The sequence below is a fragment of the Diospyros lotus genome, chromosome 1, assembly GCF_014633365.1.
Source record: "Diospyros lotus cultivar Yz01 chromosome 1, ASM1463336v1, whole genome shotgun sequence".
Taxonomy (NCBI): domain Eukaryota; kingdom Viridiplantae; phylum Streptophyta; class Magnoliopsida; order Ericales; family Ebenaceae; genus Diospyros; species Diospyros lotus.
The window spans coordinates 50,010,056-50,025,687 of record NC_068338.1 but is presented as its reverse complement, the minus strand read 5'-3'; the positions used below and the strand labels follow the sequence as shown (position 1 = coordinate 50,025,687).

The following is a 15,632-nucleotide window of genomic DNA, read 5'->3' as shown; positions in this document are numbered from 1 at the left end:
GTATACTTTTACCCTTTTTCTCTTTTACTATACAAGTGGTGGTTTGTCTTGATTGTTTGATTAAAGACAAGTTAATTGATGCTATCCCTCAATGCGTGGCATGGGTCAGAGGTGTTGAATAACCTTTGATTTGGGAAATAAAATTATAAGAATTAAAGACTTGTAAAATTATTTAAAATTATTGGTAAGAGATCCTCAATCCATCCATATTAATCTGAGTATTTTTTTAACACAACCTTATTATAATCCTTAACTACATAAGAAATGCTTTTGAATTTCTTTTTTACAAAAATGATTAATCCCTTTGCCATATATGATTGTTTGATTCTTTTCTATATTTTTATAACTGTTGGGTTTATGTTTCCTAACGCGGCCCAAGACTGTGACGATTTTTCGAGTGAGTTTCATCTTTATAAGCTTCGGCCCGGTATTAAAGAACTCAGGTCTGTCACTACTTTTAGGCAGTCCATTTTAGAAGTTGGGCCACAAGCCCTAATCCCACTTTGGAGGAGAAATGAGCCTCAATCTATTTGCTCAAGTGGGAGAAGCCCACTATTCTAAACCCTAAAGCCCACATATATAAAGGCCATTGTGTGGCCTCTCTCTTGGTGTTTCCCTCTCGTGGCCAAACCCTAGTCTTTCTCTTGTTTCCTTGCTTGGCCAATTGTTTCCTTCGTGATTTTGCTTTTGTGGCTGATTTTCCATGGCTCCGTTTCCATCTCGGTCCAATGCCTCTTTCCATGTTGAGAGGCCTCATCTTTCCTTGGTGATCTTGGCTGATTTGTTGATGATGGGTGTGCCTTATTGAGGGGGTTTTTTGATCATCATTTCTCGATAAGTTTTCTTTCTTGGCTTTGTGCTTTTGAACCACTATCTTTGTGATCGATCTACCTTTTGTGATGACCTATTTTGTGTGGCTTTGATCGTTTTGAGGAGAGAGAGCTTCATTTGTGTTCGATCGAGAGGTGTTGGGGTTTTCTGGGCTTTCAATTTGGGGGCTTCTTTTTGGCTTTGTGGTCCCTATTCGTTGGTGTTACCAAAGTGATGAATGAACACTAGATCTAAGCCTTGAACGATTTAACAAGGAGCTAGAAAAATAATTCTAGATACTAGAAGCTACAACATAATTTCAAGGACCAAGAACCATTTATATGTATATATATATTTCCGAAGATACTATAGATTAATATGTTTGATTATAATAACCTTGAGCAATGTGCAAACAGAAGGGGGAAGTGTGAAGAAATTACTTGCACCGATAGAATTCCCAATGATAGAAGTGACATATTACTTTTTCACTCCCAGTGACTTCACTTAAGAAATCCCCTTCAGTAATCTCTCTGTACTCTCCATGTCCTCAGTTCTCCAATGTTTGTCTCTTTTCAGCTTCTTTCTAGAGTCAACTAAATCAAACAATCAAAATTTTCCAACTCAGCGATGTTTCCAAACTTAAATAACAAACCGAATGAAGGTGATATTAGTAAGACTAATAATATCTAACTTTTCATATGGAAAAAGAATGAAAAATCCTAACCTTAAGAGTGGCAATCCTTTCAGCGTGCAATTTTTCCAGCTCAGGATCCTAATATGACCCAAACCTAGTAAAGCAATTTGGATACACATTGATAAGTGAAAATGTTTGAAGATGCAAAATTCAACTTACATCCATCAATTCATCAAGATCAACCTCCTGATTAATTGATGCGGAAGCCTGTGCCTTTTCTTGAGCTAACAATTCCTATAGGATCAGTAAATGGAACCATAAGAAGCAATAACGATTTGCCAAACTAGTAGCCACATAACAATTTATTAGTATATTGTTTCATTTTTTAGATTCTTTTTTTGGCTTTATATAAAGAACAAAACTGTATCACTACATCGACCATGCAATCCTTTTAACTTCTAAGAAATATCCAATAATATTAGGTAAGCCTGTAAGGTAGCTACTTTAAAAGAAATCAGTGCACTCCAAAAGTCCTCTCGTATCAGACTATCATTAGTTTTTTTTTTTTTCTTTTTCTTTTTCCATGTTCCTTTGAGATGGCTATAGGTTAAAGTGATTAGATCCAAGATGAAATAGATTTAAAGAACTCCAACCTAGATGATTACATCTCTCATCATCCCAAGTTTGAAGGTTTAGAGACAGACTGAACTCAATAAACAAACTAACAACAAATGAATGAAAATGGACAAACTAAAAATATCAAATATAGATTGATTCGAATTAAATTGAATAAGCAATATAATTAAAAACAAAAAAGAACAAAGACGATAACATAACCAATGAGAGAGATAACCAAAAACCCACTTTTTGGTAGTCACGAGTTGCTACTGCCATAACATTTCAACACAGAATACATATACACACACATAGAATATATATATACATATACCTTTGAGGCGGTGGAGGCGAATCTCACAGCGACGGAGGCGGCGGCGACGAACAGATGCGGAAGAAAAGGCGATGACAGGAGGCGGAGGCAGCAACGACATGAGGCGGAAGCAGGGGAAATGATAGGAGGTGGAGGTAACGGCGGATGAGTCGACTGGGAGAGTAGTTTAGAAAGAGAGAGAGAGAAGGGGTCAGTTAGGGTAAAAAAATTGGGGATTTGGGGAAGGAGGTGGGGGCATCTCTCGCCCACAATTTTTGTTTTTTTTTTTGAAATATTTGTTTGTTAAATAAATATAAAATAATTTATGAAATAATATTATTAATTATTTAATTAATAAAAATAAAATAATGTATGATTATGATAACTAATAAAATAATAATATAAAATATGGTAATAAAATAATTTAAATTATTGCATCAAATTAATATTTATTTAAAAATATAATTATGTTATAAATCTAATAATTATAATAAATAAGTTAGATATATTATAAATCTAAAATTAATTTTTTATTTTTTTATTTTTTGGTATTTAAACGAATATTAAATAAAAATGTCACAAAAATAATTTAATGCATTAAAAAAAAATATAAGAAAAATAAGATTAGGGACAAAAATGTTTAATGAAAAATAATTTGTATGTGTTTAATATCGATTCAAAATATATGAAAAAAAATTAACTTTAATTTTTAAATCTTGAACAAGCTAATTACACCATAAGTCCAAAACTTAAAGACATATGTGAAACAATATTCTTCTTAAGAAATTAAAATACAAATTGTACAAATGCAAAAGTACAAAATCGTTAGTCTTACTTACAATTTATTGAATGAATAGTAATCCAAATTATAGAAAATGCATTTATTGAATGAATAGTTTTATGTGAGAGAATGTCTCGATGAAGATTCAAGAGAGTGTCTCTTGGCATTTTCAAGAGGCTTGTAAAGAAAAAAACAAGTTTAGGGCGCGAATGAGATCACCTGTAAACATTTTGATACATAAGTCAATTTTGTGTTTGAAGTGAAATTATAGTTTCACTAAAATTGTAAGCATATCTTAGTTTAACAAAAAAAAAAATTATTTATAAAAAAAAAAGAAACTGACAAGATAGCCCCTAGACTTATTTTTATATAATATAATCTCTTAATATTGTTTTATTTTTGTGATTTTTAAAATTTAAAATAATAAAATTTTTAACAATATTATGATTTTTAAACTTTTTATTTATTTTTCAAATGTAGTGTTTGTTTAAATTTTGTACACATTTAATAAATATTACCAATAGTTAATTATCATACATTTAATATATTTTATATTTTATGCACATAAAATATATTAATTAATATATTTAGAATTTAAAAATATTATTATGTTTTTTAAACTTAATATATTTATTTAAATTAAAATTTTAAATTTTAAAAATTAATTTTTTTATATTTCATGTTTAAATGTATATTTAATTTTAAATTTATTTTAATTTTTTTATATTTATATATTAATATATTTATTTTTTTTATAAATTTTAAATATTCATCCAAGTTTAAATATTTATAAATTAATTGATTAAAAAATCAAAAAATAAAAGGAAAATTAAAATTTGCGATAGTTTGAATATTCTGTTGCTAAATCAGTGACGGATTTGGGCTAAAATTATTTATTTATTTTTTCAATGTAGCTATGGACACTAATTAGAAAATTTATTTTGAATTTTTTAAAAAATAACTACAAAAATTTATTCTGTAGCAAAATTTAGCGATGGAAATAATAATCCGTTTTGTAAAATTTAAAATAAATAAATTAATTTTAATATTTATTTAAATAACAAAAAAATAAAAAATAAATTTTAGTGACTGATTTGGAGAATCTGTCGCTAAAAATAACAATGGAAACCATATTCAGTCGCCAAATACGTAAAAAAATTATTTTTTTAAAACTTTTAGCGACGAACAATTTTCCATTGCTAAAATTAGCGACGGATTTAATATTCCATAGCCAAATTAGCGACAAAATGAAATTTTCGTAGCTAGATTTTTAAAACATTTTGGTTTTTAATTTTTTTATTACTTTAGCTACGAAATAATATTCCGTCACTAATTTGCGTCGCTAATCCATCGTTGATCCGTCGCTAATTTTACAAAAAAATTTTCCCTTACTCTGTCACCGATGAAAACTTTTGTTACTAAAACTTGAATTTCTTGTAGTGTATAAGAAGTGAGTCCTGAGACTCAGTAAAAATAATATGTAAAATAACAAATTATAATTCATAACAAATATAGAATATAGAATAAAACATGCATGTAAGCCTGCCCATCTCATCCATCATAAACTCTTGTAACCCCATATAATTTTTCTTGGGACCCTAACACGAGCTTTGTTCGGTCAAAAATTCATAGCCTCATGCCTAAGCGTTCCCCTGTCATCACATACAAGTCATGACACTATAATTTGCATAAAAAACATATTAACTCCTGCAGAATTTGTTTACGATAGCTTGGTAGCCCTCTTTTGAAATATTTCTTTACAACATTGAAATTACTAATTATTATTCCTCAAAATTCTTCTAACAAAAATTAAACATAATAAGATGAGAAAAAATTACTAAAATTGAGTTTCATCTAATTTCAGATGTTTTGCACTTATCTTGCTACTAAAGCTCACATTACCTCTTACTTCTTCCCCTCACGCTGCCAATCTTCTTATTTATAGGGAATTTGATTCAGGTGGTATAAATATAATAATCTCCACTCAAGTTTCATCATTGCCCACCTATTCTTCTTTATTTACTTAATTTGCCCATTTATTCTTCTTTTGATGAATTATTCTGCCCACGTAGTCCTTCTTTCTGCAACGCAAGCTCTGGCAGCCAACCTAACTCCGCACGCTGGGCCCGTGCCACACATGGCCCCGCATGTCGCGCCCGTTTCCGCATGGCCACGCACGGCCGCTTTCATGGCCTCACGCGTGTATGCCTCCAAAAATAATTCTAGCGCGCCTCTCCTGGACTCGAACCCAAGACCCGACCGCCTGAGCTGCCAACACCTTTACTATTATATTTGCACCAACTAATTATATACTAATCTTAGTTCCCATTTTTCGAAATTATACTTAAACCCCCAAAATTTTACAAACTTACAATCACAAGAACACTATAATTATAATTTCTCCTATTAAAATTCTCAAATCCATAAATAACTAGTAAATTATAAACAATCATTTTAAATATAAAAATTAATTATTTTTCAAGATACCAGGATGTTACACTTTATCACTTTTACATTATAATTTTTTTTTGTCAGTTTGCAGTATTAGTCACAATAAAAGTAAAACAGCGTGGGACACAAATTACTTGAGGTTGAGATGCAAAAGCCTAAATGAATGACATGTATTCATTATCAATTGCTAAAATGCATGGTTAGGGAATTTTATTATAATTTTCTGCATCTTTTTTTTTTTTACACCTTTTTGAGCCGAGGTTAGTTACAGCTAATTTTGATTCTTATTTTTTTTTTCAAATTGAGTAACTCATTTTTTTATTCTTACGTTTTAAAGCTTTTGTCAGTTTCGACTATTTTATTACAATTGAAACTTAATTATGCAAAATTCGGACTACTTGACACGTAAAAGTCTAGATGTATAACATGCATTGGTTGTTAGAGACTAAACTCGGACTACTTGACACATAAAAGTCTACATGTATAACATGCATTGGTTTTCAGCAGCAAAACTCGGACTAATTGACACATAAATGTCTAAATGTATGACATGCATTGGTTGACATTGGTTATATATCTATTGCCTCACGAGACAAACTTCACTGTTTCTTTACTTTTATTGCCTTATCGATTGGTTTTCCTTCTTTTGGGTGTTCGAAGAACATGCTCTCTTGGAGTTGCACATCTACATCAGAAGTGACATGATGGAGCAATCAGAAAGTAGAAATCTTCATACAAATCGAAGCAAAAAAATGTACTTCTCAATTTTCTTTTTTATTAACACTTGATAATATTAATTCATGATCACTGTATTGTGCATGATATCTTTATGTACTTCTCTTTGTAGAGAATATAGACTATTAGAGAATGAGGAGTCTCGTGCACAGGGGATTAGAAAACGGATTAAGAAGCATCGCGTTTTATCCCTTGGCACACCTGCCTGCTTTTACATCTTGTTAAGATCTCACTCGCAATGTCACTGGCCTCACCAACACAATTGGATGCATTTGCATGGTTGGGGGATAAAATTAACGACCCCATATGAAGAATCAGGTAATATTTTCGAACAGTTCTGCTACTAATTAAGCCTTATTAGTTTTCCCCCTTTTTTTTTTCAATTATTTAGCTTATGGGATTGCAAAAGAGAAAGACTTCATGTTTCTGCAGATTCGAATGCACAAAATTCAGTTAACAAAATTTTAGCTCTGCCTGGTTTTAGTAGAAAAAATCTTGAATTCTGAATTAGTCCACAAACTCTTGTTCATATACTGTTATGGTGTCTTACAGGTGCCTTGCCGACTATAGTTGGGAGGCTAGAATCGGCCAAACAAATGGAGGAGAACAATTTATATACCTGGGGACTCGTGGTAATAATTGTTCTGCATGCTACATCTTGCTTAATTTTTGTTTATTTAGATAAACTTTATTCTGCACTCTTAAAATTTGATGTAAATACAAATAGTATTCCTTACTTCTTCTCGTAATCTTTTATATAATGTTCAAGAACATTATGTGACGATAGTTTATTCTAATTTTCTTATTTATTATTCATTTCAGCCAATGCTATAAAGATTGGGCGGGTTGCAGATCTTGCAGTTTAATTAACCACCAAATATTTATGCAATAAATATATGTAAATGTGATCATTAATGTAAAGATTATTACCCGGCGAGTATTGGGTTAATGCAATTAAGATTGTTTAATGGGTTAAATCATTCATTCTAATAAAGTATTGTAAATTGGGAAATTCAGTATCTGTTGTAGTTTGCAGATTCTTTTATAATTAATCCTTTCATCCATGAAAATGTAAATAGAATGTGTATACTTTTACCCTTTTTCTCTTTTACTATACAAATGGTGGTTTATACACTTGATTGTTTGATTTACGACAAGTTAATTGATGCTATCCCTCATTGTGTGGCATGGGTCGGAAGTGTTGAATCACCTTTGATTTGGGAAATAAAGTATCTAATTTTAAGAATTAAACACTTGTAAAATTGTTTAGAATCTGACAACATAATCTCTTTTTTCTTTTAGGAAGTAAAATTTATTGATAACTTATCGTTACAACTTTGTTAATTGCCATATTGGTTAGAGATCCTCAATCCATCCTCGTTAATTTGAGTATCGTTTGACGCAAACTTATTATAACCCTGAACTGTATAATTAAGAAACACTTTTGAAATTCTTTTTTAAGAGAAAAATTAATCTCTTTGGCATATATGATTGTTTGATTCTCCTCTATGTGTTTATAATCTTTAATTTACTATTTTACGTTGATTCAACAAATTTGTGTTGAGTTTAGTTCCTTTCTATTTTTCTATTTTCTTCTTTTTTTTCTACAAGGATTTTACTTTTATTAATAACCAATAATGGGAATTAATGACAAAAATAATAATATTTTATCAATAACAAAGGAGATACATGAGCTCGGGCACCACCGCAATGGATGTCGCAAACTCTTAGCCATTGATGAACCAGAATTGGAGAGAAGATGACGCCAGAGGAGAGAAGCCTCAACTTCATCAGGTGCAGAGCAGCAAGCAAGTGAGGGTGCATCTATATTCAGAGCCGGTCTTGGGTTTTCGAGGGCCCGGGACAAATTTTTTCAAGTGTGCCACTTTATACAAATTAAATAAAAAAATAAAAAATATTAATTAATTAATTTTATTAAAATTATAAGAATTTATAAAAGATAAGAAAAAATAATTTGGAGCCTCATTAAAACCTTATTTGGGAAAAATCTAATGGGACAAAACCCCAAATGAAGAAAAAAGAGTACCTTGCATTATAAATATTGCATTAAAAAAACGAAAACAACAAATTTGAGTCTACATACTTCCTCCCGAATCTCCGTAAGCATTTCTTGATTTGATCAATCTTCCTTTCACCGAGGGTTGTTAAAAAATATCCAAAAATCGGTGAACTGGAACAAACCGGATCGAACCAATGAACCATGCCTTTTGGATTAGTTCTATGGTTCAATGGTTAGGTTCTAATTCTAAAAAATTAAGAACCAATATATTTAGTTTGGTTACTGATTTTTTTTTTCAAACCATGGTTCGAACCGGATCGGAACTGACATTATACTTATATATATTATAATTTTTTGAGTATATATATATATATGCATAAATAGTATCACTTCTTAGGAAACTAACGAGATTCATGAACTCTTTTATTTCTAACTTTTTATGCGCTATTGCTATACTAAATGGTCGATGTAATCTCATTTGATGAGATAGTCTATGAATTATTTTGTTCTACTTTTACTTTAAGACTTGAAGCATTAATGAAGTTATGGGTTTATTTTAATTAACAAATTTGTTTGTAATTTTATATTTTATGAAAATGTTTAGAAGTTAAATGTTAATTGGATAAAATCGAAATCGAACTAAAATCGGTCCAGTGTGACGGATTGGTCATGGCTTGGTTTTATATATGTAATGGTTCGGTTACGGTTCTTATTTTTTCGGAACCTTTAAAAATAGTTCGGTTACTGAATTCTTATAGAACTGGACCAATCCAAACCATTGATACCCCTACTTAATTTTATCCTCCACAATTAATTGAAGTAAAAACAATCATCACATGTACTAACAAAATAAAAATAGCAATAAAATCTTCTTTTGACAAGGTACAAGTGATAACTTTTTTTTGTTAATTTTTTATACACATATAGATAAATTTAAAAAAAAAAATTGTACCCCCCTTAATTGTGGGCCCTGGGTTGTGGCCCTAGTAGCCCTGACCCAGGGTCGGCTCTATCTATATTGGGAAACAACCTTGATTTTCTTGCCAGCTTAAATGGCTTGACGATCAGGGTAGGTTATCAAAATGCTAGGGGAGTTCATCACCAATCCAAGTAGCAAATGGATGCTTCTGATATAGAGTGGAAAGATAATCTATTGAGATGGTGTTTGTTAATTAAAACATAAAGTAAAAAAGTAAAATATGAAAAGTATTTTAGACTTTTATCTTTTCTAATATATTTGTTAAACTTATCTGACAAGTTTAGGAAAAGAAGTCACGTGATTTCTTATATAGATTTTTTCATATATGCTTATCTCTCCCCCATCTCAAGATATCCTTAGAGATAAAAAAAATATGACACTTGTGTATTCTAAAAAATTTAACAAATAATTTAATAAAAATCTTGTAATGCTTTTCAAGCTTATCTTGACCATTTCATATATTGGTCTGAAAAACATTTGAACCTTATCTTAAAACAATCTTATTTTACTCATTTAACAAACACTACCTAAATGAATAACAATTAAATATTTTCCTTCCAGATTATTTGGCTGTGTTAAGATTTAAACCATTCATTTTGGTAAAATTAATGTTGCAAAATCTGATAGCATCTGTAGTGTGCATGGCTTCAAACTACTATAACTATTAACTAAATTTTTAGAAATCAAAAGAAAGGTCTCCAGATTTTAATTAAAATAGTTATATTACGTAGTTAACAAAAGGAGACAATAATAATAATAAAAGAATATATAGAAATATATATTTCCCTAATTTTTTTATATAGATGAAATATATATTTTATTTTTTTCTTGGTGAAAAAGTTAGTTGTTACTGATTGTTTTATGGAAAATGATTTCTTCCTTGTCAGGTGACAACCACACATTCATGAGTTAATTATTTTTTATATTTACTTTAACTATAATTATGTATAACTAATCATATTTTTGTACATAAAATGTTGTGACACATTATATAGAGAAAGTTAGAAAAGTAAATACATTATGAACATTCTATACGAGAAAATGAAAATTTTCTTCTTCCTCATTGTTTGAGCTCATCTTAAAAATACATCATAAACAATGTTCTTACATTAGAGAAAAATTCAGAAAGATTAAAGAGTTAATGAAGTTTGCAAAGCGCAAACTTACGGTTTAATTGGTGTGTTATATCTTTTATTATTGTTATTATTATTATCATTATTATTATTATTTGTCATGCTTTTATGAGATTCTAAAAGAAAAGCGATCACTAAAATCTAATTTGAGTTTCCAAACTTCGAGTGTTGATAATTTCTAAACTTTTAAGGATCTTTCGACAATTCTCTAAAGCTAGAAATTAAGGATCTGAAGAATAATAATAAAAGTTAACTAAACTCGGGTCTGGTCCATTTATTTGGACCCTTATTGGGTCAGCCCATATAAGCATTGGGGTTGCCCCAGTTTGGCGCAAATCGATTTGGGTCAATCCATGCCAACATTGCCAAGAGGTCTAATCCATGGCAATGGGCTCAGATTTTGAAGTTTATTTCCTTCTAGTTTCTGCTCTTCCTTCTAATTCTTTTTGCATATTCCATGTGTTCAGACCACTACTGTGATTTTGTTTGCAACATCAGCTAAGGCATACTAAATGTTTTTGATGATGCAGAGTCGATCACCTTCTTCTGTCTCGGACCAAGTACCTGCAAAAAGAGTGGGGACTTGCTCCCCGTGATCCCTCCGACGCTCAAGTCAGTTCATAGGGTTTTTGAGGAGTATAATAGTAATAGAAAAATAATATATGAGTCCCTTAAGAGTCAGCTCCCCATACCTGTAGAGGTTGCCCTCTATTTATAGATGTCCCGTGGCCTTTCCCTTAGGAGATAAGATATATTTCAAAAGGAGAGGTTGATCCCCTTTCCATGAGGAGAAAAGATAATCTTCCCTAATAGAGATAATTCTTGGGATATTTAAAGATATCATTGGTTGACTTAATCTTCTTCTTTATCTCTTTCCAGTTCAAAATCATAATAAAGATTATAAAGATAAGCGAAGCTCCTAAGTCTTGACACGTGGCGATCGCATATTAGTCTTTACTGGCACACATGGCTCCAAGTTAATGGTAACCTCCTAGGGGTAGTACAGTAAAATTGCCCCCTGTAAATATTCCCTCATCAGTTTTGAACCAAATATGAGATTTTTTTTACTTCTTCAGATGTGTTAATTTTATATTATTTTTCTAAATTGAGTAGCTCATTTTATTTTACCCTTACGCCATAATTTTTTTTTCTGCTTAATACTATTCACAATGGTAAGAAGTAAAATAGCGTGAGACTAAAATTACTCATTGTAGTCGGCAAGTAAAAAGAACCCTAAATACATTATATGTATTCATTATCGACCGCTGAAATACATTTTTAGAAAATTTTATTAAAACATTCTCTATATCCTATTTTTTCACATATTTTTGAACCCGGGTTGCATACAACTAATTTTAAATCCTATTTTATTATTTTTATTGTTTCTTTTTATTAAATATGTAATATAACTATGTAACGACCCATTAGTGGGTCTAGGCGTTATTGGTAATTTGTTTCTGGTATTTGAGTTTTTGCCTTAATTAATTGTGGAAAATAATTTATGTGTTTATAAAAGAAACTTAATAAAAATAAAAATTTTATAAGATAATAAATGTAAGGAAAATTAAAATTTATAAGCCCATATAAATAGAGTTTATATGTGTGGAAGAGTCTAAGTTATGGGCTAAATGGGCTTGGAGCCTAATATGAGTGGACTCTTGATTTAGGCTTAGGCCCATATGGGTATTAATGTGGGTTGGTTAAAGAAATAGGAAAAGAAAGAAAATAGGTAAAAAACTCTATAATGGGCTTGATCTTTATTGTGTGTATGGGTTGTGATGGGAGGCATAATTGGAAATTTGGCAAGAATGAGGTGGTTGGAGTGGGACGGCAGCCGATCTCCCCCCCTTTCTTCTTGCTTCTCAAACAATCATTCTTCTTCTCTCTCTCCATTCTCTCTTGCTCTCCCTCTCGTTCATCTATTCTTCTTCCTCTTCATTTCCTTCTTCTATTCTTTTCATTTATTGCTCTTGGTTAGAGTTTTAAGTAGAGATTTGCAGATTTTGGAGTGTTTTTCATCTCTTTGGAATTGCACCATTTAAGGCAAGTTCTCTTGCACTTTCTTTTAATGTGTTTACAAGTATTTCCTTCATTGCTTCTCCATTTCATTTCAAAAAACTTCAATTATAAATATTGTAATATTTTTCATGAAAAATGTCTGGTTGTTTCCATTATTGTATCTTAGTGGATCTTTTTTGTAGGTATGAAATGGGTCTTGTTGGTGTTTTGTTGGGGTTTGTTTACCTCATTTTTACTTCAAGGAATGACTTTGGTGGATTAGGAAATTAGTGGTGGTTGTTTTGGGTTCATTTCAGGCTTTCTGTGTGCGTCTAGTCGACTTAGCAGATGTCTGTTTTCTCATATTTTAGTGCCAGCCCTCGGCCCAGTCGACTAATCAATTTTCTTAATCGGCTAAGAATTAGTTGGCTAAGAATTTTTTTAGTCGACTATTTCCTTTTTTTCAGCGCATGTATGTTACACCATTTTGAGCATAACTCTTGATGTAGAAGTTAAAATTGAGATCCATTTGGAGCGTCATAAAATAGACTTTAAGGGCTTCGATTTTATATAAATATCATATACTTTGGTTATGATTTGAGTTGGTTAAGGCTTTTCTCAATCCAAATTAAACATGATTGTTGATCTAAATTGCTATTAATTACTTCCACTAGCATCACTCAATCCTCTAAAATACTAGGATGTGATTGAAGATATATATATATGTATATACATGGGCTCATGAATGAATATGTTACTGAAATGTTTAAATGTGCATGATGTGTACATTTTTATAATGGAGCATGTATGTTATACTTATGTGAGACCCTATGAGCATTGCATGGCATTATTATTTGCGCCTCTATCACTATTATTTTGGCGCGATGATTATGTTTCACAGATAAGAAAAGAATATCCTATGGAGAGCCTGATGTGGGTAAGGTAGCCATATAGCCCGGTAGGCGATTCTCAAGCCAATGAGTGACAAATTGATTTATATATATATATATATGTATGCAGGGTCGGCTTAAGGCATAGGCCAGTGAGGCCTATGCCTAGGGCGCCCTAAAAAGGGGCCCCAATAAATTTTTTTTTGCCAAGTTCAATAGTAAAAATATTTAAATATTTTAGCATTAAAAATATTTTTTACCCAAAAGGGGCTCAATAAATTTCTAATGATAAATATTTTAATATTAAAAAAGGGTCCCAATAAAATTTTCATATTTTTTATTATTTTTTAAAGAGACTCCATATTTTAAATGGCCTAGGGCCCCCAACTCCCATGAGGTGACTCCTGTATGTATGCATTCATACATGTGAATAAATGGCTTTGAGAGCCTAGGTGATCCATGTATATAGAAGGCCGTGTGAGCCAAGGTGATGTATGGAGATCTATGTAATTATGGGAAATGAAATGCTACATAAATATAAAATGATGATGGTATTAATAATGAGAATTGAATGATGGGTTGAAATTGTCTTTGGGGAGTCGGGGGTGTACTCTATTTTAGTTATTCATCCCTTCATTCTTGATTACGTTATTAATATATACTTGTTGAGTCTTATAACTCACCTTGTTTAATCTTTGTTATTACAGGTAAGGGTAAGGAGATCGTTGGGGGCGAGTCTAGTAGGGTTTGAGCCCAAGTTTAGAAGTGTATAGAGACATTCCCAACAAAAAGGTCCGTGTTGGTAGTTTTGCTAAGAGCACGTAGTGAAGAGATTTTTATTTTGTTAATTCCATTAGTGCCCTTGCATTCATTTTGTATAGGCCCTAATGTCATGTAAACTTATATCATGGCTTTCGCTGATAATATCAACAGTTGAAAGTTGTGATATTAAGTTATATTGTTCTATATTATTTTTGTGACAACCTTTTTTTGAATGTCTTATGCTAACGGGATTATCTAAGAGAGGGTCACTACAAACTATCTTAATGTGTTCTGACTACTATGATTTTATTTAGAACGTCAACTAAGATACATTGAATGTTTTAAACCAAATTTGAGGTCATTTTTACTTCTTTAGAGTTGTCGATTTTATTTTATTTTTCTAAATTGTGTACCTAATTTTATTACTCTTACGCCATAAAATTTTTGTTGAAATACATTTTTTTTGCTAATTAGCACTATTTGCTATAGTAGAAATAAAATCGTGTAGGACTCAAATGATTCATTATAGTGGACATGTAGAAGTGTAAATATATGATAAGTACTTATTATCAATTCCTAAAATTTTTTCACATCTTTTTGAGACTGGTTTCATACACTTAATTTTCATTATTATTTTATTTTTCTAAATTGAGTAGCTCTTTCTATTACTCTTAAATCATAATTTTTTTTGTCAATTAGTGAAATTCGATACAATAAAAGTAAAATCATGTGAGTCATCACATGTTGTCGAAAAAGCCTAAATGTATTACTTGCGCTCATTATCAATTCCTAAAATGAATCATTATAAAATTTTATTAAAATCTTTTTCATCTACCTATTTTTTCATGCCTTTTTGAGAATGAGTTACATATAGTTAATTTTCATCTTATTTTTATTTTTCTAATTGAGTAGCTCATTTTTTTATTATGTCAATTTTTTTTTATTGGTTAGCAATATTAGAAGTAAAATTATGTGGGACTCAAATTACTTATCACAATGACACATAAAAAGGCAAATGTATGACATGTGTTCATTATCAATTGCTAAAATAAATGGTTAAGAAATTTTATTAAATTTTTCTCCATATCCAATTTTTCCTTCCTTTTTGAGCTAGACTAGCATATAGCTAATATTTATTTATATATTTTTTTAAGAATGAGTAGCTTAGTTTATTACTCTTACATCATAATTTTTTTTTTATGTCAATTAGCACTTATTTGCCACAATTAAAGATGGGAAATGGGCCGGCCCAGTCGGCCTGTCTCATAGCTCGGCCCGCTACTGTAACAGATGGGCTGGGCTAGCCCGCCCAGCAGAATGCGGGCCGGGCCGGGCCAGGGATATTTGACCCGTAGCCCGGCCCACCAAAATGGCCCATGGGTCGGCCCGTCGAAATGGCAGGGCCCGGCCCACCAAAAAATAAAAAATATTTAAAAAATTATGTTTATTAAATATTTAAACATATGTTTAAAAAATATGTTTAAACATATTTTAAATATGTGTTTAAATAT

At 30.9% G+C, this 15,632-nt stretch overlaps 1 protein-coding gene across 1 annotated transcript in view; it reads right to left on the bottom strand.

Moving 5' to 3' along the window:
• Positions 1-1,139: 1,139 nt before the first annotated feature.
• Positions 1,140-15,632, bottom strand: part of LOC127794301 (uncharacterized) — a 29,259-nt gene continuing 14,766 nt past the window's right edge. Inside the window, exons 2-5 of the mRNA XM_052325285.1 lie at positions 2,394-2,633; positions 1,664-1,738; positions 1,535-1,582; positions 1,140-1,403 (exon numbers count right to left, since the gene is read on the bottom strand). Coding sequence (XP_052181245.1) covers positions 1,383-1,403; positions 1,535-1,582; positions 1,664-1,738; positions 2,394-2,633 — 384 coding nt within the window. The 3' untranslated portion in view covers positions 1,140-1,382. The remainder of the gene's footprint in view (positions 1,404-1,534; positions 1,583-1,663; positions 1,739-2,393; positions 2,634-15,632) is intronic.